The sequence below is a fragment of the Melopsittacus undulatus genome, chromosome 4 (genome assembly GCF_012275295.1).
Source record: "Melopsittacus undulatus isolate bMelUnd1 chromosome 4, bMelUnd1.mat.Z, whole genome shotgun sequence".
Lineage (NCBI taxonomy): Eukaryota > Metazoa > Chordata > Aves > Psittaciformes > Psittaculidae > Melopsittacus > Melopsittacus undulatus.
The window spans coordinates 56,662,827-56,687,848 of NC_047530.1; the positions used below are offsets into that span (position 1 = coordinate 56,662,827).

At 36.8% G+C, this 25,022-nt stretch overlaps 1 protein-coding gene across 1 annotated transcript in view; it reads right to left on the reverse strand.

The window, feature by feature from the left end:
- Positions 1 to 13,879: 13,879 nt before the first annotated feature.
- USH1C (USH1 protein network component harmonin) overlaps positions 13,880 to 25,022 on the reverse strand; it is a 47,585-nt gene continuing 36,442 nt past the window's right edge. Inside the window, exons 21-27 of the mRNA XM_034061313.1 lie at positions 21,463 to 21,525; positions 17,753 to 17,794; positions 17,428 to 17,481; positions 17,179 to 17,278; positions 15,678 to 15,787; positions 14,941 to 14,996; positions 13,880 to 13,979 (exon numbers count right to left, since the gene is read on the reverse strand). Coding sequence (XP_033917204.1) covers positions 13,880 to 13,979; positions 14,941 to 14,996; positions 15,678 to 15,787; positions 17,179 to 17,278; positions 17,428 to 17,481; positions 17,753 to 17,794; positions 21,463 to 21,525 — 525 coding nt within the window. The remainder of the gene's footprint in view (positions 13,980 to 14,940; positions 14,997 to 15,677; positions 15,788 to 17,178; positions 17,279 to 17,427; positions 17,482 to 17,752; positions 17,795 to 21,462; positions 21,526 to 25,022) is intronic.

Below are 25,022 nucleotides of genomic sequence, written 5' to 3' on the forward strand. Positions count from 1 at the left end.
GGGGCTACAGCAGTATGGTTAAGAATAAAAGTTAAGACAAACCCCAAGCCAAATCCTGTGTATATGTATTTTCAAATGTTAAAGTTACACCCACACTGGACAGACTATAATTATTTCGAGATTTGGACAGAACCCAGCATTCATCTGAGCTTCTGGTTAAGCTCATCTCTTATCCTAATAGTTATTTAATAAACAGTATGTGCAGTTTACATGCAGATAATTTTAAAATAATTTATATTTTAGTATTTCCTGAGGCCCCAATTAAAACAAGGGCTCTGTGTTACAGATGAACAAACAGCAGTGAAAAAACCTTGGCAGTTTACACACTAGAGACTGAAATCATAAAGTAAGATCTGGGGGAAGAAATACCACCTTCACTGGGGCTGGAGAGCTGATCACAGAAATGGAAGTTTGCCAAAATCTCCAAAGGAATCCTGGAACTAAGCTCACAATCCCAGCTTCTGCGTGGTCTCTCTCTGAACCATGACGCATCTTCCTTTACTACAAGGTGTCAATCATGATAATTTAACAAACATTCCTCAAACAACAAAATATCAGGAGTCTCCAGAGTTTGGAATTTGAAGTTTATCTTTTCAGTGATTTTCAAAGGCAGCCAAGAGCACATGGTTAGCACAATGGTTAAAAATCAATGGTTTCAGTCCAGGTCCTACAGTAGATGTGCATCCATCACAGAACGAAGGTTGAGTCAGAAACATGTTGGCAACCTGAATAGAAAGGTGATGGATTAAAATTGAGGAAGAGTGCTGGATTACAGTTAAGTACCTAATGAAACACTGAAAAAAACCCCACATTAACAGAAATCAGAACATTTGCTAAACTGAGATTGGTAAACTATTATTAATAAATTATTATTTATAAATTATTATTATAGCAATGAGCACAGACACGCGCACATATACAAACTCTTCAAAGAGCTCATAATTCTGATAACAATGCCACACTTTTGTCCCTGATGTAACAATGAAAACAAGAGTGATGGATTTGGACTATACTGGTTTTGCTCACTAAAGCATCAAATGACAATTTCTTTTTCCACTCAGGTGGTGAAAGAGCTATTCTGTGACTTCAAGAGTTTGATGCTTTTCTGAAATTTTAGGTGTGATTGCCTGGGGTGTCGAAGGACTGAATCTACTCATCGACTCTCTTTGCTTGTTCTGTGTCCATCAGGCTTCGAAGCAGGTCACAGAGGCACAGTTTTTTTCCCCAAAGCTGCATCTTTGTGAAGCTTTTTGAGGACAGAATTGCTTCTCAAAGTACAGAAAAGGCAAAGAACAATATGAAACTGGCAGGTAGGCAGCTATGTTTATCTGCATATTGCAAATGCAACCTATTTTTTTTTCCACAAAATTCCCGTTAGATCTTGTGACTTTTTCCATTTCTTTTCTATTTCCATATCACAAGAAGTCAATTTTCTACTTCATTATTTCAGCATATCTATTAGAAATGAGAAATTATGTTAGATGCTGGCAGCCACCAGCACTTTCAGTAGGTGACTGGAAATATTTTGGAAGCACCTTGTTATAAACTGAGTTCCTGACACACAAGGGTAACATTTTTACTCAAGGGAAGATCACTTCTTATACTTGCCTTGAAATTTGAGTTTGTCTATAGTATACAGACAGGTTTTGGTGTCTGCAGTATTGACACTTCAGAATTTAAAACCTTATAGCTGCTTTTAACAGATAAGAGTATAAATTTATGTGGAAGTTTTCATTCCTCTTTTCTAACTTTTTTATTTGCTTTTCCCTCTTCTTTATTCAGGTGCTTCGCACTGACCTCTGTTTCTCACCAGTGCTACAGGGGGGAATGTTTTGGTACTCTGGATCACTCTGCAGGTTTTTGCTTTTGTATCTAGAAACACAGATACAAAATAAACACAGACTTCTGCAAGTTCTTAACAGTCACATCCCATATTCAAAATTAGCTAGGAATATAAATTTAGGCATCAAGCAGGAAAATTTCATTTTCCTTTGTATTTTAAAGTCATCAAAGGGACCGAGTACCAAGAGGACATTTGACTCAGGAAAAAAGGCCAACAAAAACTTAGTCATGCAAATCTTTATGGTGATTTAGAATTTGCTAAACAAGATGTACTGATCTTTGACTTGTTTCCTATTAAATTCTGCTCTTGGAGGTAGAGGTAAAGCAATTTACATGAATGGAAGGAAACTACCAATTGCTTTCAAAAGCACACTGGGCAAGGTTGAGAGGAAAAAAGAATGGAGGAAATCACCAGAGAGAACTGTTATTTTACTCCTTTGGAACAAAGAACTCCATTCCTTCAGTTCATAGAAGATATAATTTGACAAATCATGTTAAATTTATTTGTAAAAATTGTCTAAGGTACTCCTATTAAAAATACTGCAATAAGCCTAATACTGCAGAAGTTCACAGAAATCACTGTTTTTTCTCTAAATAAACCTTATCAATTTTTAATTGCTGTCCCTCATTAAAAATGAAGAAAGAACTTATGAGTAAGCAGATCTATCTTTGGGTGGAACCAAAATACAAGCTCTTTGTTGGACAACCATCTTTAGGCAAATACTCAGAAGTGTTTTAGAATAGAACAGCTTATTTTAAAGTGCATGCTCCAGGGTTTCATTGAAGCTAATGAATGGGAACTCTTCTGCATCCACTTCTTACATCACCAAAAAATAGTGGCATACATATGACTGATTCAAATGAACAAACACTCATGCATTCGGTGAAACTATTGAAAGCTGTAGGGCATTTCCCTTACTAACCTGACCTGAGGATATACTGGATGCTGCACTGCTGTCCTGCCTCACCACGATTCTCCACAACAGCAGGAACAATATTCTCCAGGTACACTGCTTTCTTAGGGTGACAGTACTCTGTCTTGCTCTCACTTAACAGAGATGTTACTCTCACAATCAGTTCTCTCTCTTCTGGGCACCCACTTATTCCAAAAGACACAGCTTTTCAGTAAAATGCCTGCTTTTTCTTTTACCTGCCCACTTATTTACTCCACCTACAGTTCTGATTAATCCTGTATTTTGGAAAGTAATTTATTACCCCAGCTTCAGTTAGCTTGAAAATACTTTAAGCTGAGATGAGAAATGATGAGGCAACCAAAGGAGCAGTATTCCTTGAAAAATCAGGCCTAAACCAACTTTCTATTCACTAGAATTGACTATCCCTGCACATAGATATACTCTTACAAGCTCCACATGAATCTCACTGATCACACTGGACACCTCAGTTTATTTTCCAGCATTTAGACGGTTAACATTTTGAGTACTCCCTGTGTAGTACTTGTACAAGTGTTGTGTTTTCCTCAGGAGAATAAGTTGAGTGATGTGGACTAACTCATGCCAATAAACAACTCGCGTGCTGGCTCCAGTGTGGTATTCTTCAGCAAATGTTATTTTAATTACTGATTCACTTAACTGCCTTTTTGATGCTTGCCTTGTATACAGACTCTTGTATATAAAAGATTATTTTGCCTACTTATACTACATCACACACATAACTAGCTTTAATTCCTAAAAGATAACAGTTCTAAAAGTCACTGGCCTTTCCAGGGACTCTTCCAAACCCAGACATTAAGACTGAAAACTAAGATTTGAATTGTTTGTCACAGATCATTAGAAACAAAATGAAGCTACTATCTTTCCTTTTCAAAGTAGAAAATGGTGTTTTGTTCAAGCATAGGAGAGAGTTGCACTTAATTGATTTCTTTATTGATCATCTGGGAATTGTTCCAGACTAGCCTCTATTTATCCAGTGGGTAAAATCAACACTCCAATTAGAGATAAACGTAAATCTATCAATTCAGGCTTAGATTGGGAATATATTTTTTGTGCTGCTATGTGACAAAATTTCACCAAAAAAATAACAAAGAAGCATTGCAGGTGACTGAGGTTTTGCACTACAATTTTTTCTTCTATTTATTTTTAATAGATTGCAATATGGCATTTATTCTAGCTTTTAAAATAAAGCAGTGACAAAGAAAGACTCCACACTGGATTCATTAAAAAACACAAAATAAATAAAATCATGATTATGCACAAAAAGCCTGATCCTGTATAGTCAAGTCCACTTGTGCCCTGTTGTGTTTTATCATATAAGCAATTGTCAACAGCCTATCTCAGGAGGCTTTTCCTCTTGAGTTCAGCATATATGCATGCTACACTGGAGATTTTCAGATGCTCAAGGGAATTAGAACAATCAATATGGATACAAAATATAATTAAAATGAATTTACTGACTTTCTACTTAGTAATTTAATTTATAGCCAGTGGGAACCTTTTTTTCCCTATCATCTTTATTTTTTTCCATGACAATTTTAACCTGAAGTTTGTTATCTCTTATAGTAGTAGTGTCGTTTGTGTATAGTAAAGCTGTGTACCTGCATTTGTAGGCGTGGAAGCTTTGCATGGAAGTTACTGTCATCTATGACATTACCTGGCAGCAGTAAGGATGTCCTCAGTTACAGCAGATGGTCCAGAGCCTCGGCCTTCAAACCAGCTACACAGCCTCTACTCCAGGTAGGGATTCTTCATACTTTCAGTGTCTAGGAGGAATCAAACAGCTTTAGTAAATGGGGAAAAATAACACAGCTTCACAACTCTCTTCAGTAATGAAGCTTGGCATTATTGTTTGCCCTCTATTGCAGGAGAAAAATAGACTTTATATTTTTAAATATTAAGTGTCTATAGATCCTGCCCACAAATTTGCTACAAGAATAAATAAGACAAACTGAATATCAAACTCTCAAATCAGTTTGCTCTGCAGAAAAAAACCCGAAACCCTTAAAACTGGGCAAAATACTGCAGCACTGTTCACTGGGTGAAAAACTGGCTGGATGGCAGAGCCCAAAGCATGGTGGTGAATGGATTGAAATTCAGTTAGTGGCCAGTCACAAGTGACGTTTCCCAGGGCTCATGACTGGGGACAGTTCTGTTCAATGTCTTTATCAATGATCTGGATGAGGGGATCAAATGCACCCTCAGAGTTTGCAGGCAACACTAAGCTGGGCAGGAGTGTTGATCTGTTTGAGGGTACAAAAGCTCTACAGGGGGATGTAAACAGGCTGGATCTACAGGCTAAGGCTGATTGTATGTGGTTTAACAAGGTTAAACTGCTAAAAAAAAAAAAAAAAGTTAAAAAGTAAATGTTGGAAAAGTTGCTTTTATTCCTGATAATGGTTCTAAAGAGAATAATCCCTTTTCCTTCAGCACATGTATTAATTTTTTTTGACTGGTGACTTTGTATTGTACACCTCTTTAAAGAGAAACTTTATTCTTTTGTTGTAAACAATTTTCTGGGGAAAAAAATATTCTATTTTCTCAAAGTTGAATATATTCTTTTCATAATAGTATGTGTTCTACAGTTTCACTCAATAGCATTACTTAAGAAAACCATCCTGACCCAAGAGCACAACGGTCAATTTGCAGCGTGCTAAAACTGTAAAAGAGCTTCAAAGTTGTACACACTTGTGATTGACAGATCTAAAACCATGCTGAGGATATAATGAGAACTAACAATTAACATGAATGAACATTGTGGTTTGGTTTCATGATTTTTAGAATAAATAGCCTATGAGACCCGTTTATAAAGCATTGTGAAGAGAAATGCATTACATTAAAGGAATTAGTTTGCAGAGAGTTTGTAGAGTGTCTTTGATAGGAGACTGATGTCCTAATACAGTCCCAGGTACTTCTCAGCCTAAGTCCATGGCTCTTCAGTGGGCACCTGGGCAGCCACACACAGGCACCAGCACAGTCTGCCCACTTGATGCTACGCAAGAAGACAGGACATAACCATCTATGCAGGGTACAACTCTCAGACTCTAATCTTCCCTCCTATGCAGAATTATTCCCAATTCTCTCTTTTTCTCACGGTTGTAGGTAGCCTGTTTGAGAATGCTTTCCCCAGGCTATATTTGTCTTCTGTGATAAGAAGGCAATATGAGCTAGTGGAAACTTTCTGCACGTCTGCATTTTAGCAGTCCAAATGTGAAGGGGGGTGTCAAGCACTGAGGCTCAGCAGTGGAAGTTTTTCACATACGATCATCTGCTGTCTGTTTTTCATCTACAGTGTAATGACAACGCAGTAGAGACAACAACCACCACATCCAGCTGGAGAGCACTGACAAGTGATGATTTCCTCATGTGTGCCAGGGATAGATCCTCAGCACATGCTCAAAGTAACAGGGCAGAAAAAGTAAGATCGTTTTCTACATATTCCCAATCCTGAAATAAGCTTCCTGAAATAAGGGCTTCCTCAGCAAATGCTGTACTACCTGTTCTTTTCACCACCTCATAAAAGAGCATTGGCCATTTTCGCATTTACTTGTATTTGGGTCATGAAGGATGAAGATACTATAAGTAAGGAATGGATCATGCTAGAACTAGATAAAAAAAAAGTCTGCTCTTTTTCACTGTTGGGAACACATCTGACTATACTGGTCATTGTCCCATGATTAGAGACTGCATTGCATTGTTAAGAAAGAAAGAATAATTGAGATATAATCCCCAGGTGTTATCTGCTTTCTAGGAAATTGCCAACATGCTTCATAAGTCACTTGCATTGTCCTAGTATAAAGAAGGCTAAGCTTTTTGTCCCTTTTTGTAATTTATAAATCTAGCTACTATTCTTAGTTTATTTACCATAGCATTTTAAACACGTCTCTTTATGTACATTCCCTTAATGGTTTAAATACACCATTAAAAAGGCAATACCAGGTAACGTTATCAAGAAAGTATGCAATGCAGGAAGTCCTTCAATGACACAACAGAAGAAGAAGGCCTCTGCATCTGTTTGTCTGGTTAGAGGTACAGAAATGTGAATATTGACATAGCTTAAAAAACACAGATTTCCTGCAGCACTACAATATAGGACAAATCATTACAAGCAAACCAGGCAACTTAATACAAGCAAGTAATTTTTCCCTGTGAACAACCCAACCACAAAATACGATCACCCACTCTGCTTTAATCTGTCCTGAGTGTTAACACAATTTTTTTACAATCAAATTCTTTACTTCAAGAAGAAAATCAATGTTACAAACTATGCTTTACTCACCTGTTCATGCCAACACTGCAATGGTGAGGAATTTATATGTTGGAGAACAGACTTGTTTCTATTGTCCTGTCTCAATCTGGACCTCGTGTCTCGATCATTTGCATGATTTGTAGACCACAGCATGCTGCATGCCACATGCACTGACTTCTTTGTAACACTGCTGATGTATTTAAAAATAGAAAATTTGCCCATACCCAGTTGTATGAGATATGTGAAGGGGAAACTGCCTCCCCCTTTGCTAAGAAAAAGCAGCCTGGAGTCAGGAGCCCAATGGACACACCTCAATAATCTCCATTCCTTGTACTCTTTTAAACAGGTACAGTTTCTGTGTGAATGGCTTAATGTCTATTACAAGTGATTGCTCCAAACTGGAATTCTGTCATCTAGCTTGAACTCTCCCATTTTTGATTCCTGCTTTGCACAAAGATGGAGCTGCCTGATTTTCACTAAGGAACAGCATGCATTTTTTTTTTTTGTCCTACCAGGTTGATATTTCACGTTCAAAGATCTGCTCCATCATTGTTCTTGGTCAATAATCAAAATGGAAACATGCATCTTTCCTCATCTTTTTTTCCATCTGTCCTTCTTTGCCATTGGAATTGCTGCTTCTCAGAAGTGTTCCTGAGCCACTCTTCTCTGAACATTTCAGATTTTGTGCTGGGAGAAGCAGTAAAGGCAACAAAACCCATTGTTACTTGAAAACTTATAATCTACTCCATTTCAGAGGATGACCCTCTGAAGCTATTTCACCCTGACAAGGAAATGCTTACCATAACATTTTAATCAAAGCTTAATTTTGTGCCCAGTGTTTCTAATGGAATGTTTTCCATCATTTTCACTCTCTGTTAAGGGACATTAACACTTAAAAGCTTCAGTATGGTGTCAGCATAAACATGGGGGTTTAGGGGAAAGGCAGAGGGAAGAGAACAAAAACTCAGAGAAAAGTAATATGGATTTATTTCTTTTTGGGGGAGGGGGAAGTTGAAAGAGGAGGAGGAGAGTAGTGGTGCCCTTACATAAAGAATAACTGTTAGCAACTTTCCTTCTCACTTCCCTACTGTTTACAGAGCACCTGTCCTCAACAAAGCTCTCTGATTTCTACCTTTACTCCATTTATGTTGGAATGGTCTCCGCCTCTCCCAAAATTTCTTTCAAAAGCACCACATGAGCTCTGTTATAGCTATTGAAGACTGATGAGTTCTACTGATGTTTGGAAGAGAAACGGTGAGAAAAGATAAAAGGAGGACAAGCCAAGAAAATGGGCAGTGGGGGCTGGTGGGAGGCATAACCTTTAAAGATTATTTGAGAAAATGAAGAGGAACTGAAACTCAAAATGAATACTAGAACTTCAGAATTAATGATAAAGTTCAATAATAAGCATCTCCAGGACTAAGGCATCCTTCACCTTCAGGTTTTGACTCCAGGCCCAATCCAGTAAAATCCTAAAGTCTGAGTAGTATTATTGAACTCAACCCATGTCAATGGAATTGGCTCACATGCTTAAATACTTGAGTGCTTTACTGGATCAGGGCCTTGCTTGTTCTAATCTATGGTTGCTTTCCAAGTGGGAGATATCTGTCAAGCACAATTACCTTTCAGATGTGTAAGGGATATCCGTGGCTAATCATACAGAAGCTTTTGTGATACTGGATGAAGAAGCTATATGCTATATATCAGACTCCATCTTTTTTCCATGTAGTCAGAGTTGAACATCAGCCATTCAGACTTGAATATCCAAGAGCTACTAGTCTGCAGTGTACCTGTTTAATTCCTTAAAGATTACTTCCAGTGGTTATTACACTAATAGTTTAGCACCTTCATGGGACATTCTTATTCACATTGAGCAGCACAGTTGAGAGAACACTGTTTCCTTACCTGTAATCCATGATCCTCTGAAAGCTGAACATGATCCATGTTTCAAAAAGTTCTTTTCTAGAGAACAAAGTTGTTATTGATTGCTTTTCCTGTGTGTGTCTCCACTTCCTCTTTCATCTTAGATACTTTTAGTGAAGATTAAAAATAGCCCAACCTTGCTACAAATATAAATAGACCACAGCCCACCAAAGTGCTGTACTATTATCTGTTTTCTTCAATAACACAGCAAATGCAGATATAGGAATACAGGAAAAATTCCAGCAGAGGCCCCCAGTATTCCAGTAGAGGCAAACTTTTCACTGCCTTCCTAGGAGGAAGGAAAGAAAGCATCCTTGTCAATATCAAAGGAAATGGTTTGTATGGCTTGTGAGCTGCCCACCTGGAGCCTCCTCAGATTTCAAATCTGCAAGAAGGGAGTTTTGGAATCTGCTCCAGAAATTTCTTAAGGTTAGAAATAAAAAACCCAACCCTAAGAACAATAGCAAAAGATAAAATGGGCAGAAAAACATTGGAGAACAAACTCAATATTGGGATCAAACACTTATTACCTTAACATAAATTGATAATATAGATTTCAGACTCTGATCCAAAGGGTCAGCACATATCCCAGGAGGACATTTCTTGGGTAGAAAGACGGCTAAGAATTCCATAACAGCTACCCTGTGTCTGATCCCACTTCCAAGTCAACACACAGCCCAAGCATACAGAAAACATATATCAGTTATTGCCTAATCAAGCTCCTTATAACCAGACAGACATGCTTTGAACATGAAACCATGTTTTTCAGTCCTGATTTAAGGTAAGAGGGCTTATAACAACTTATTTATAGTCAAAAGTTATATTTCATATTTTTGAAGGGCTGAGGTTACTTGTATGTATACCACTCACATTAAATAGATTTTAAGAAGTCTTACTGGTGTGTTCACATATGTACACCCCTCCTGTATGTATATAAGTTTATTAATACAGCATTTTTTATAATCAGAATTTCTTTGAAACATACTTACAAAGTTATAAAAGATGCAATAGTCATATGATAAATAATGGCTAAGTTATGACTTCTAAAAGTAGAAGAATTGCAGTAATAAATCAAAGACTTCCCCATGATAATATCCACAAGAGTAATAAACAAGGGTATTTCCGATTCTATAATGCATGCCATGGTTCTAATCCATAAGGTTTCACATTTTTTGCCTGCACACAGGCACGCACAGGCTCACAGAGCAGATGTGAAAGTCACAAGCCTCTAATGCAATTCATGTTCCAGTTCAGCAACTGTGAGGGTACGCTGAAGACAACGTGGGACTAACACAGCCAAGAAATTCCTGAGAGAATATGAGTGATTGTTAACAGTTCTGAGAAACTCTTCCTCTGGGTTATTATCCCATAGAGACAAACAGGGGGTTTGAGCGCTCTTAACCAAACAAACAGCTCTGAGAAACTCAACATATTCCCTCTGAGATTATAGTGAATGAAAAATAAAAAAAAGCATCTGATGTTAAAAGCAGTTTGAGGCATTCGTGATACTGTCAATAAAGTACTTGGAATTGTTCCTTGCACGTCAGGTCAGAGTTTCCATACTCCCAAAGGAAACTAAGCATTGGCTGAAAAAGAAAGTCCCATATACCCTCACTGTCATCTTTTCACAGTTGGCTTGACTGAACAGGGGTGAGGCATGGGCACATGGAGCAACTATTGCAGCCACCAGAAAACTACCCAGCAGCAACTCAACAGGGCACACCTGTTTAAAGGATTTACACCTGGGACACTGCTCACACACACCGAAGTGAATGAAAAGGAGTTGCTTGAAAACTGTATTTTCTTGTAGCGCTCTTCAACTCGTTCAGCTAGCTGGCAAATGAAAGATGTGATCCACTCCCAGAACACTGATAAGCCAGAAATAAAGTAAAAGAACACCTGACTAATGGCTTAAGAATATTTTAAGGTATCAGAATTGTCAGCCTCCTGTTTTCTAACACTACCTCCTTACATTGCCTAAAGCAACTTTGCCAATAGGTTGAACACACAAATTAACACTTCTTCAAGATACATGAAGTAAAAAGCAGTAACTACTTCCTCAACTGTCTCTCATGCATTTTAAGCTGTATCCAAGCAAATCAAGTTAACAGGGTAGACAGGGAGAAGAAAGATGGTTTTGTGACTAAGAAGTAAGGCTACAACTCAACTGCTGGTACTCCCACAGATTTCCCACAGCTCAGTTTTCTATGTTCCTTTTGTCCCTGAAAAAAACACTACCAGCAAAAATATTAGTTTTCTGTGTTATTTTCCTTAGTGTGCTGATACAGAGATCAGCACAATCAAGCACTGATTGTGGGCTGAAGTTCATTACTGGTACATTATTGTGGCTCTGTATTTGCTGGTACATAGCATCAGAGCATCCCTTAAGAGAACATTTGATAGCATCACTCATCTATCTGCATTGTCATGCTATCCAGATGGTTGCAGTATGTAGGCAACTGGGAACCAGAGCAGCAGAAGTACATCCTGCTGCAATTTTCCCTCTGGTGCTAATCTTGATGCATTTAGATTAGTCTGTAAGTTATGAAGTCTATAGCTCTGGGTAGATGTACCCAAAGACCTTGTAAACGAAATAAACTGGAGCAGCTGATCTCCGGAGCTTATCAGATATCAAATGACCAGTTTTGCCCATAAAAACTCAAAGATTACTGCAGTTCAGCCAAGTGACAATTCCCTACTGTGCATAATGAATTTTCTTTTGAATTCCACACAGGTGGCATTCAGTTGCAAATGAATCTGTTATTAAAAATCAACTCAGTAACCTGTGTACTTTAGCAGATTAACTATTACTATTATATACAACACAGAGACAAAGAGGAAACAAGACTATATTTAGCAAATGCAATTTTATTTCTGGATTAGTTAAGAGTGAAAATTTTAAACATTCTAATAAATGTACCCCACCAAATACATTACTTGGCATACTGGAACAATACTGCAAATGAAGAAAGTCAACATAAGGAATCATCTTTGTAAAAGTACAGAGCCCTCAGGAACATGGTTGTTATTTGTCTGTGTTACAGAAATCAGGGTTTCCAAACTTTTGAAAGGCAAGACTCCAATGGGAATTTGATAAAGAAAAGCAGTGCAAAATGGCAGATACAAGGAAAGCAGGCAATGACATTTCTAAGGATGTATCTTGATAATATAAAGAAAGTACTAAGTCTACAAGTGTAATCATGCCTATTCAAAGCAGGTTGGTATAGATTTTATGGTGTTGAGGAATTTACTCAAACAGAAGACAGTCAGCAAGAGCAAAATAGTGACTTTCTGCACAGTTCAGTCATGAATACAGCCTCACTGAGAACAAAGTACATAACTGCAGACTGTGAATCACACCCAAGTTTTCCACACATGACTATTTGAGGGAGTAATTTTTGCCACCAATATAACTACTCAGTAGTGTAACAGTGACTACACATGATGATCTTACCTGGACTACTTGCTAGCTATTTACTCAGCTGATAGAGAAGATTCTTTATACTGTATAAAGATCACCAAAATGATCTCCTATAATGCTAGTACTCCTGATATTACCATTTTTTCCACAAGCAGGTTTGGGTTTTTTTACTCAAAAAAACTCACAACTAAGCAACAAAAATTGATATTAAGAGAGCTACAAGAACATGAGCGAGGACAAAAGTTACCTATCTACATTCCTAGTTCTCCAGGGAAAATCACTATGTACGGGGTAAAAATATAATCCTTTTCACACCCAAACTGGCCTGTGAACGTGTAATCACAAGTGCTGCATGTGGGAACAGACATCTGCGTTCTATCTTCGTTTGTCATTTTGGTGCCTATTTCCAGGAAAATAGAATGACAATTTCAAAATTTGGCCCCTGAAAACTGCAAACACCTCAGACTCAGCTCTCACAGACCAAGCTATGCTCACTGGCACTCTTTCTCAACAGTCTCAACATTTCCTTGCTGTACATCTATAGAATGATTTGAAATTATTGGAATTACATGGATAATTTCAAGTATCTAGTTCAGCTTACAGGTCTGATTGCTCACATTTCTTTCACATAAAGATGCATTTCTTGTGGTTATTGATTTCCTATTAATTTACAGAGCATCAGGTTTCTTCAAGGGAAACACTTCATTTCTCCAGCGTATCCTTCTTTAAAAAAATGTCCTGCAGAAAAAAAAAAGAGATCATGAAACAGATGCTTTTAGCTGTCATGCAATTTTTAGTCTTTCTGGTAATTTTATGTAACTAAATTATAGCTCTTAGTTGATTCATGTTGTAAATAATAGTTGAGAAGACCACAAATACCACATGCAACAAGAAATTACCTTGATTCTTCTAGAGATCTATGACTACTTACAGTAATTACGGTACACAAAAACCATACACAATGAACTGTGACATAAGGATAATTTTGAACAAACCCACTGTATAGTGACAAATTAACACAAACAAACTTCAGTGAAAAGCAACCAGTCATAAATAGCTGTTTACAGGCACACTGCCATATAATAGAAATAGAAACTTGTTCTTTGGACAAGCCTTCACAAGGAAGCAATTTGTAGTTACTTATATACTTATGAAATCAAAGCCATAGCAGCAGACCACAGATAAGTAAAAAAAAAATAAAATTAGATTAATCCTATGTGTTTAGACAGAGCCTATTTATTTTACAGTCTGTCAGATGAGAAACCAATTCTGCAGAGGACTTCTAAGGGACATTATTAAGTAGAAACTAAATATTTATATTTTAATAGGACAGGCATGGCAAAAGCCCAAAGAACATTCCAGCATGCCAGGAACAAAAGCAAGCGTGGCATACAATGCACAGGCAGGCACATGCTGAAAGAATAATGCAGCCTCACAGTGGACAGTCATGTTAACCCAGGTCTGGCTATTCACCATGAGGGAACACTGCAGTGTCTACAGCTGCAGGAGATACCCTTGTCTGTACACAGGTGCACTGCCTTCAAAAACCTTTTTTTGTGTGTTGGGACTGACTGTTGATGAGGGAATAGTAGGGCTAAATATACAGGATATGAAAACAAAAACAAGTGACAGTTACTTCCTTGCTTGTTACTTTACGCACAGGTATTAAACACAGTTTTACAGCAAACTTCAGTTGATGCTAGCCAGTAGCCATATTTATTTACATCAACTAATTCTCTGGTATTCTACACAGAATGAGTCTGGGTTAGCAGTTACTACTAAACTCATCTCTGCTATTGTACTTGGTAGAAAGGATATTTTCAGATCTACTTCGGTCAAGCTAGAAAATATTGGTCTTGCTTTTGAAACTGGCTAAAGTAAAGCAAGTTGTACCAATCTGATACCTCTTAATACACTTAAAGCTATGGATTCTTCTGTTTCATACCCATGCTGATTACATATAAAAAAAAAAAAGACCATGAACATCACAAATTGCCAAGACCTCCAAATCAGTATTTTTTAATATTTCATACTTAGATTGGCTTAGATAAGGATAATAATTACAATCCAATTAAAAAAACCCAAACCCTCACAAAACAGAATTAAATGGTTGTGATGAAGAATGCTTATGGGCACTTGTTCCCCCAAATTAAGATCCATGGGACCACAATAAATGACCCAGACTGAAGTAATTCCTAAAAGAAAAACCAAACCAACCCAACCCACAACCTGCCCAACCTCCCAAACCCCAACACCAAAACAAAACAAACCCGAATAACACAAATGAACAAAACCAAAATCAAACCACCACCAAAATCCCAAATCCTCAAACTTTAACTGAAAGTATGAGTGTGTGGTCATGTGCAACCTATTCTGAGAGCAGCCATTTTGAAAAGTCTGGGAATCACTGCTGCAATGCATGATAGCTATTTATAACTATCACATTAGCAACCATGTGATGCTAAAGATCATGTAGTCCACTAGAAGTAAATATTTGAAATAGACTATTGTTACTAGCCTTTTAATTCTCAGAGAAAGAAAGTTTATGGACTTACATTTCATCATCATATTCCTTTGGAGGTGATGCCGCAATGACTAAGTCAATCCAATCCTGCAAAAGAAAAGCACAGTGACACATGTGCTGCTTAATATGGCTTTTAGAAGTGGTTAGTGAACCACCATAAAATATTTGATAGAGGAAGACAATCTATTTCTGGAAAACCACAGGCAGCAAAAGAAAGATCTCTATTAAAGACTTTCATAAAAAGCCTAATTCAGTATTCAGCTGTTTGAGTATCCTGAAATTAAAGAAAAATCTCCTGGTCTTACAACAAACTTTTAGGAATAATTATTCTAAGAATCATTCTATATGTGGTCATTTAACAATGAACACAGTTCTTGCTGAGTAATTAAGTAAATTAAGTTACTTGTTCATTAAGAAATCACAGATAAGCTATTATCACAAAATTCCAAAAAGTTTGCAAGTCATTTTCAATATGAAAGAGTCTTCAGGTAAATGTGCTATGAACACTCAGTATGTAATGTGTTTAAATAATGGTCTTGACATGTGGCTAAATGCCGTGAATTTTCACAATAAATTACATGTATGGTTTTTAGAGATGCTGTATACCAGTATCTTCTGCAGATTTTAGCTCACTTTGGTAGTATGTGTCATACCTGTTACTTTTGATGTCTGCAACTTCATTTGTGTTGATATAACAAAGTAATGGAAGAAAAGTATACCTCATATGAGCATTATAGGTAGAATGAAGAAGTGTTCCAGGTGACTTACCCCACCCATGTTCCAAGCTTTTGCTAGAGTTGTCTGTGCTTCTGCCAGCCTGCTGTCAATAAGTATCTTGCCATTTACAGCTAGTATTTCATCCCCTTTCACTATGCCTCCTGGAGAAAAGACCAACACAGTATACGTACACGTGAGCAAACAGCTGTGAGTCTTCACTGTCCCATATTTATGCAGTACTGCGTGTAACGAAAAGTGTCTTCACTAGATGTGGAGGCTTACACTAAAAATTGACATAAGCAAGAAAGTTTTCTATATGCAAAAGCAAAAGGAATTTTTAGGCATGGAAAAACCACACTAATCTCCTATTAATCATGACTAGGAAGAAACTAGATGAGTAAGATTTTTCCATAGGAGTAGTGATAGTTGGCCTGTCTGGGTAATCATCCTATACAGGTTACAAACTGAGGTTGATTGTAGGTTGTTACTACTATGGAAATAGCAGCATTACTTAAAAGTTCTGAAGGTGTAAGTGGCATTTGTCAAGGTTTTGCAGGGTTCTCTTTCCTTTGCAGAAGCACGTGTAACATTCAGTCCTTAGAATTGATTTTGCCTTGCTAATCTGTAATGAAACACAATCAGCTAGCTGGGACTACATTTAAACAGTAAAACACAGATGGTAACAGGACAGCCTTAGTTGTAAAAGGTCTTTATAACAGTGAAGAGCCAAAGGGAAACATAGTACTTGAGAAATCAAATGCTGAGATGTTTACACAGCAAGGGTGACATGAACTTCAGTGCAGATCAGCAAGGACCAAAGACAATGTAAGGAGGCACCCCAGCTGTCTGCCTGGCCATCGCTAGACTTGTCAAGGAAAACATGAGAGATACTGGCCATAAGCAGCAAAGCCTGGATGTGCTGGTATGCATGTTCTTGTGCCTTCCAGAAAGCTAAGCTGTTTGCAGTAAGGCTTTGGCCTTTAGTGGAATTCTGTGAGTAGAGCCAGGTGTTTTACAAAACAAATGACTACTGAAAGTAGCATTAAGAACAAAACTAAGCAGTGTAGTGTAGCCATGATCAGGTAATTGCTTTGTGTGTGACAGTACTACAAATATCATCACTTGGAAATTGTGAAATAATGAGGAACATGTTTTGCATTCCTTAACACCAGGTGTACATCAGGTGTTTTTTTTTGCTCTTTTTTCTTTTAAATGTATCAGACTGGAAAAAAAAAGAGCCCTTATTAAGAGAACAGCTCTACATTTTCATGCCACATCAATGAAAATTCTGCAATGATAAAACTACAGCAGTAACGACAATTTCTTCTTAAACACTACTTATACATTTTACATAATTATTAACCTATGCAGCACCCTTGAAACCATGAGCCACTCTTGGAGCTGCCCTTAGAGCCAAGACAGAACTTGGCTGCCTTGGACAATCTAAATGTGCCTCTCAGTACTAGGCATAGCTATGAAAGTCAGCCAACAACTGTCAGCCAGCATAAGGAGCCACTTTGCAGAATCATTCATATTTCCCATTGTTACTCACCATGTTTGTCTGCAGCACCACCCTCATAGATGGCAGACACAACTATCTTTCCAACTGGAGAATCAATTCCTCCCTCAACTGCAAGGTCTAATGATCCTTCCTAATAAAAAGGGAGTTTTAGTTCAAAAAAGGACTGTTAATTTTTGCCGTCAACGGGAACTTAATCTTTCCCTCTTCTCAGTAAATCGTACTGTACATGAAATGTTTACATGAACCCTTTAAACATCAATCAATTAATATAATATTTACCTTTTTAATTCGTAATAGCCGTACATCTTTTCCCATAATCTGCTCTGGGGTAAACTATGAAAAGATATATTGATTAGCCATTTCACCTTCAGAAACACAAAACAGGCTGATAAATGTAGTTTATGGGAGAATAATGTTAGAGGAAGATCAAAACACTAGACCATCTTCTCCAGTAAGATAGCTCCTTTTCAACATGACCAGAAGAGACAAATACACAAGCCTTGGCAAACCAACAAGCAAAATCTTACCCCTCCCAACCCTCAAAATCAAGGATGTGTTTTCTCCAGTGCATTTCATATGTTTCATAGTTGATTTCTTTCCTTACCATTGAATATGGATCAAAATCTTCCAAATATTTCTGGAAGCCCTGAGAATAAAAAAATACTTAACTGTAAAAACCATCAGGCTCATCACATGCCTAACACACAAACTCCATTTTATTCATTAGTCAGAGAACATACAGCTATGAAAGATGAAAGTAAATGGAGAAAAAGCATAGAAAGACAGGAAACAGTCCATCCTGACAGTCAGAAGATATTTCAAAACCTATGACAGATGAGCAGTTTGAGTTGGTCATACTATGGAGCAGTTCTCAGGAGTAGTTTACTACTCCATTAGCTTCACACTTCCTTTCTACAACTGACAGAACAGAAGCAAATTTTGAAAGCACCATGGACAGGTATGTTCTGCCACACTCTCTGAACAGCATTTCTTGGGACTGTCATCATGTTGGGTACTACAACACAGGTGGAAGTGATAGCCTCCAATTCACCTGTCAGCAACACTACTTCACACCATCTGGGTTGCACCTGGTCTTCCAACCCCCTTCTTCCCTCCTTCCCATGGAATTCCAGGTTTTTCACTCCATACCACAAGCAAATGCAGGACAAGAAGTAATTTTTTCATATGGCCTTTTCATATGGAGGACTTAAAACGTTTTGGCAGGGAGTGTCTGACATTGGGAAGATAGTATTGCAGTTAGGTAAAGCAAGATTTAAGCTTTGAGAGGACCCACGCTTTCTTAAACTTTCAAAACCTAATGCATTAGCTTTGTAAGGCCAGCACTGCACAGAAAAAGTGTGAGTTACATTTTCTGCAAAGGTGAGAGTTTCTGAGTCAGTAATCAGGACTCAGTGGTGTTTGAGTGGTCATTTCTTGTGGAGGATTAGTAGTTACCAGATGAGATTGTACGGGTGATGCTGCAGATGTGTAAGAACTCTGCACTGAGGACTTCAGGACTGAATAGAAATCTTTACTCAGGCACCTAAATGCTCCATCAGTCTTATGGCTTCAAGCTGCAATAGCTTGGGGACATGGGAACAACGCAGAACCACACAACCATTTGCTCAGAGAGCAGGCAAGCCAACATCTGATGCAGACCAGCAGTTCAGTCCATGATCAAGCTTGATATATTCACTATTGCCCTCTTTTCTACTGGACCCATCTGACAATTAAGTTTGTTCTACTCTCAGATTCACCTAAGCCTTTTTTCCATTGCAAAACAAATGTGAAGCTTAAGGTTCCTCTGGTATCTTTAAGGGTGGGCTGCTAAATAACCAAGTTGCAGCAGAAAACACTAATGCCTCCTCCTATTATCATCTTTATCATCTCAGTTGCCGTTTTGACATGACTGGGAATGATCCTCTGGGATGAGATCTCATCCTTACTGCCACTGCCTCTGACAAAGTCAGGGAGCTACACCAATCTGCAATAGCAGAGCCTCAAATGTACAAGAGTGCTGTCCATTTGTCTAACCACACATACACAGACCATGCAACAGTGGTGCTGATAGCTCGTGTGGACTGGCAGTCATTACACACAGGCATATCAAACAGTTCAGCATGAACCCTGGCTTTCTTGCAAGCTGCCTCTCTCTTCACCTTTTCCCTGAGATGAGAAGACCAACTTAAGCAACTCGTGTCCTTGTTCTGAGACAGAAGAAACATTTGCAAGGGCTGAAGCATGACTTTGTCTCCCCAGGCTTCAGAAAGCTGTATCTTCAGGGCACAATGGCAGAACTTTTGCTTATTGCCATAAGTGGGTTTGTACTGCCTTTTTTTTTTGGAGGGGGGAGGGAGGTGGGCATGTATTTTGGGTTTTTTAAATTTTGTTGTTGTTGTTTTGGGGTTTTTTTTGGGTAGGAAAATATGTATTAAAAGCATATTTTGGGAATAGGAACACGAGAGACCTTATTTAGCATTTAAATTACAGGTTCTGTTACGTTTCTTAATGCTAATTTTGAGAAACTAAATGGGAATCTGATCACAAACTTCAAGGGTAGAATATCATCCTGGGGAAAAAGCACAGTAATCTATTTTCAAGGTGTATTAATAAACTAAAAACATACAAGAAACATTTTACAATGATAGCTACCTAAAAAACCCTGTCACTTTGAATAGCTGAATTTATATTACCCTTTGGAATCATGGCTGAAGTAGACATCTATGGTCTTGGAGCAAGCAACTTGAGAGGAAAGAACTCTTGGCCAAGTCACTAATTCATTATGTAATCTAAAAGAAGTCAGTGAACTCTTTCTTTGTCCCAGGTCGCCCTCATGAAAAACAGATGTTGACCTTGAAAAAGCTTTCCTGGGAAAGTAATTTTTAAACAGGACAGAAAAAAAAAACACCCAAAAAACAAAAGAAAGAGCTAACAAAAAACACACTAAACCCCACAACAAAAAACCTGCAAGCAAAGAAGTGATATTATTTGTATGCAATAATGTACAAATACAACTAAGACACAATGAAGACATCCACTGAACTGTAAAATCTCTTCTCAGAAACGGGCATCACAAATTCTGAGAGCAGTGTGTGCAATCCATATCCAAGTATGGACTAATGAACAAAGCAACACTGAGCGGAAACCAGTGCTAAGCTTATCCTCCCACTACTTGGGACATCCAGGTGAAAGAGTTCAAGACCATCTGAATTCTTTCTTGACTTACAGCAACATTCCTAAGACCAAACATAAGCAGAATCTGGAACATTAAAACATCTGATTGCACCAAAACAACTACCTATCTGGACTGGTACCCCCAGGCACCAGTCAATGGTATTACTCACTGAAATTTCTAGAATCAATAGTCAATAGCAATTGAGATCCGACTGAAATAAACAGAGAAGAAGAATGAGAAAGAAACCCATGACCAGATACAAAATTTTCCCAAAACACATTTGCTGAGAACACAACTTTTATAATATACAGAACATACTAACATTCAGTAGCAACTGAACTATCTTTAAGTTTGACTTCCCAGTCAATTCAAGTTTTTCTTTCTAGATCTAAATTGAAACTGACCAAAAGAAAGAAAATATACATTATTAACCTTAATGCTTTGCTACTCATAAGCTCATACTCTGAGCTCACAACTTTGTGCCAACATATTCATATAACATAGAAATGCATCTAAATTAGCTTGTACTTATAAAGGTGTTTTGAACAGAAATTAGTATATTTAAAAGCAAAAGAGAAATTAAGCACAGCTCACTTTATCAAGGGACCACCTACTGAAACACCAGTAAAAATGAGGAAGAGATGAAAACTTCATCTCTGTCACAGAGGAAAGCAATAAAAGCAGTAACACAGCAGAAAAATCCTACATAGTACAGAAATGTTATATAAGTGCTTTCCACCACCAGTTTCTCAGTTGTCCTTTTACTATGTTAATAGCTCTATTTGTTAAATTAAGAATTTTTTATTACTCAAAGCATTACAACTGGAGACTAAAAAAAACAAGGAAACCTTAGAAATATAGAAAAATAATTTGCCATTCAGTTATCACTGTTCAACTGTGTACATAGTTACAGGTGGTTCAACCTCAAGGATTTACTATCCTTTCATTCTTCATCTGTCTAGACTAGCAGGAACCACAGGCACACGCAAAGTTCACAAAGACCATGAATTTTCATGCACTAGGGCTGCATTGCATCCTCTGTTTTAGAAACTAAGTAACAGAATTAGAAAGGAAAGGTTTAAATCTATGATCAGTCAAAACAAGAAGTACCACACAAAACATGAAAAATGTTATTTTACTTGTTTTTTGTTAGATCTAAATGATGAATTGTAAACCACCATCCTTTTAAACATCTCTTGTGGCTGCAAAATAAAGAAAATTGCCAAACCAGACATTAACTTTTGCTGTAAATAAGTTAACACCTACTCACAAATAATTTCACTACTTTTTTTTTTCTCCTTTCTTTCTATACCACATGATTACTTTAAAACTCGTTCTATCCATAATTTCTATGGAACAGTGCTGGAGTTTCTTCTCTCTGATTTGTGAACAAAATATTTAGGAAAAAAAACAAAAAAAGAAAACATAGACAAACATGGTCAAAATGCTAAACAAGTGATGTCCAAAATACTGCAAAGTCATGATAAATATACATTTAAGATTTGCTCTCCTACCACGGATTTCCTTTACTGAAAGCTGAATTTCATTACTAAGTTCCTCATAAAGTCGATAAGCTGAAAGTAAAGTTTATTTGGGCTCATCCTGAAAGCACTAATTATCTAAATGCCAATAACTAGTACAGGTTCATTCTACTTAAAGAAAGATTCCTCCTGAATTTAATTGACTTATTTCTCAGTGGTCTTGCTTCAATTTGGATGCTTACAAGTAATTTCACAATACTGATTGATAACTGCTGGATTTTTTTTTATTATTTATTTTTTTATTTATTTAGCATTTATTAATATTAATATATTAATTATATACTAATATATAAAATAATAATATATAAAATACATAAAATAAAGATAACAAATATATATTAATTAATATTAATGTTAATCTTAATATCAATATATTAACTTTATATTAATATATAAAATATCTAAAAAGATCTAAAATATATAAATAAAATATAGAAAATATATTAATTAATTAACATTAATATTAATTAATATTAATATATTAATATAACAATTATATTATTTATTTATTATTTAATTATTTTAACTATTTTAGTTTTTCAAAGGTTTGAATCTCGTATTGATTCTGTTTTTCTTTCACTTCCCGTGAATTAACGTAATGGTACACTCTAGTTTGGAATCACATCACTAAATTATAGAACCTCTTACTATGTTACAAAAAATTTCAAAATAACATGGGAAAAGAGAAGAAAACGAACCCCAAGACAAAGCACTCCTCCCACCTTTCCACCTTTCACTGCCTGAAACCCCACATCAATTCAGCAATGTATTCGACTCTTCTAAAACAAGAACAACTTTCTACTGACTGCCCCATGGTGTTCACAGTTCCAAACTGAATTTGCTTTAAACCAAATGACTACATATCAGTTTCACTGCAGATTCTGTCAGTGTCCTATAGTTATACCATTACTTGGAAAAACATATCCATTGCTGAGTTAACATAAGATTTGTGGTCTCCATTTAATTAATACAGAGACTGAGGTTTTGTCTTCACGGAGTTCTGGGGCCAGTATGGCAAGATTTTTCACAAGTCTTCAGCCCCTCTCTAGCCACTTAAAGAAAAAAACAATTATTTCCTTTTCAACAGATAGTTTTTGTATAGCTATGGCAAATAATAACTGAAACAGTTATCACACATCTTCTCATTTGCTTGATTTGAATCAAGCTTCAAATCTTGTAAATGAAAGGAAAGCTTGAATACTCATTCTTCCTTATAGAAATGCTGCATCCAACCACAAAAGTATGAGGAAATAAATCTTTAGTGCAGCAAGTGCACCAAAGCTTTCTAACACAACAAGATGTTAGTGATAGTTGGGAGAGCATAGACTAATGTTCATGTTGGTTTTGCTTCTCCTAAAACACCACCACTAAACCATAACAATCATCTCCTGTTCTCTGAACCAAAATTTAACTTTGCCATAAGTATATTCCAATTCACTCTAGTACAACAGAGACAAACATTTCATGCTGACTTTGACCCAGACTAGCTCTCAGCATTCAAGACCACATTTGAGAGTTATTTTCCCTATTTATAAGTGAAAAATTCAATTCCCATCATTTCCCTATTCATAAGTGAAAAATTCAGTTTTCATGAACTGTTAAAAGACTTGGAAATTCTGACCTGAAATAACATGAACACTTAAATCACAACAGAGGCTTCTGTTATCTGGCCCAACTACCTACCTTCCAGATAACAGGAATGGTTTACCTATACTTGCATGCTTATTTTATTCTTATGTTAACGCCTTTCACCTTACTAGTGAATTGCTCAAGTATAAGCTCTCTTGATTAGTTGTTTGGCCCACATAAATCCATCAAGATGAGTTTCCAGAATTTGGTACTCAAGACAGCTAAATTCAGATAAAAAACAAGGTAGAAGAAATTACGTGTGTTACTAAGATATAAAGACTGGCATTCTATCAGGTTTGTGAAATCTAACAAGATGAAAAATGATACTTTGCCTTTTGTGACACTTCTGTTTGGCAAGAGAAGCTGAACTGGTCTTTAACAAGGACTGACTTACATAAGCACACCCCTCTTACACCCCTACTCATCCCCAGGCAAACAAAAACCATTCATTTGACATGAAATAAAGTTATAATTCTTATATATTTCTGGAAACAGGCAGGTACCTCATTGTCTATTTTGTCATACCCTGGCCTTTTCATTTTTTAACTAAAAGAAATAGCCTCCCTCTTTACTTTGAGGTCCATGAGAGTCTTACTCATACTACTGTGACTTTATTGCAGTAAGGATGAATACATTTTATTGCATTAAGCCATAAATGGAAGTAAGGTAACAGGTCTACAGAACCACTTTATAGACTGATGCTTCTCTCAATCAGAATATTGCTCCCACTGAAACTGTGATTTTCCAACTAATATAAAGCAGTTTGGGAATTAAAATGATTGACATCTGAAGCATTTTTGCAGACTTGTGATTTGAAAAATGTGCACGCCTGCATAAAGATTTCCCTGCGGAAGTGGATCTTATTGTAAATTTCTCAAACTCATTGGAAACATTAACACAAAACCAAAACCAACATTTTCAATCGGTACCAAGACTGTCCTCTGATCGCACATCAGGGTATTATCAATTTTGCAGACTCATTTGCTTTTGCATACCAGGTATTTGTTTTCAATAGCTAGATTATATTATACCCTCTTCATTTCCCCCTGAAGCAATTTCATATTGCTTAAAGATGCTGAATTATTGAACACAAACTGAAAACTGCAATGCGCACAACTGAGGGAAGTGTCTACACTGGGGGGATTTGAATGTATTTTTAGCTTTTGTACCTGTCTCCTCTTGAACAACTTGTAAAAACTGATTTCATTTACGATTTCAATCCATTTATAATACAGAAGTGTCAAGATTACTATGACCGTGGGAAAACTGGTTACTATGTATCACTGAAATTTGTTCAAACTGTAACTGGGAAAAAAACCCAAGAAGAGTATCTTCATTATTAAAACAGAAAATGATAAAAAAAATCTATCACATTAATAAAAGACGGCAAAGAATATTGTGCACAACACTCATTGTAAGATATAGTATAGGCTCTTAATTAAAGGAAATGCAAATGTGATGTTTTTTCCATCACTTAGTTCACATATTAAAATACACTGCCTTGGTCTTATAGACACACATCTGCATAC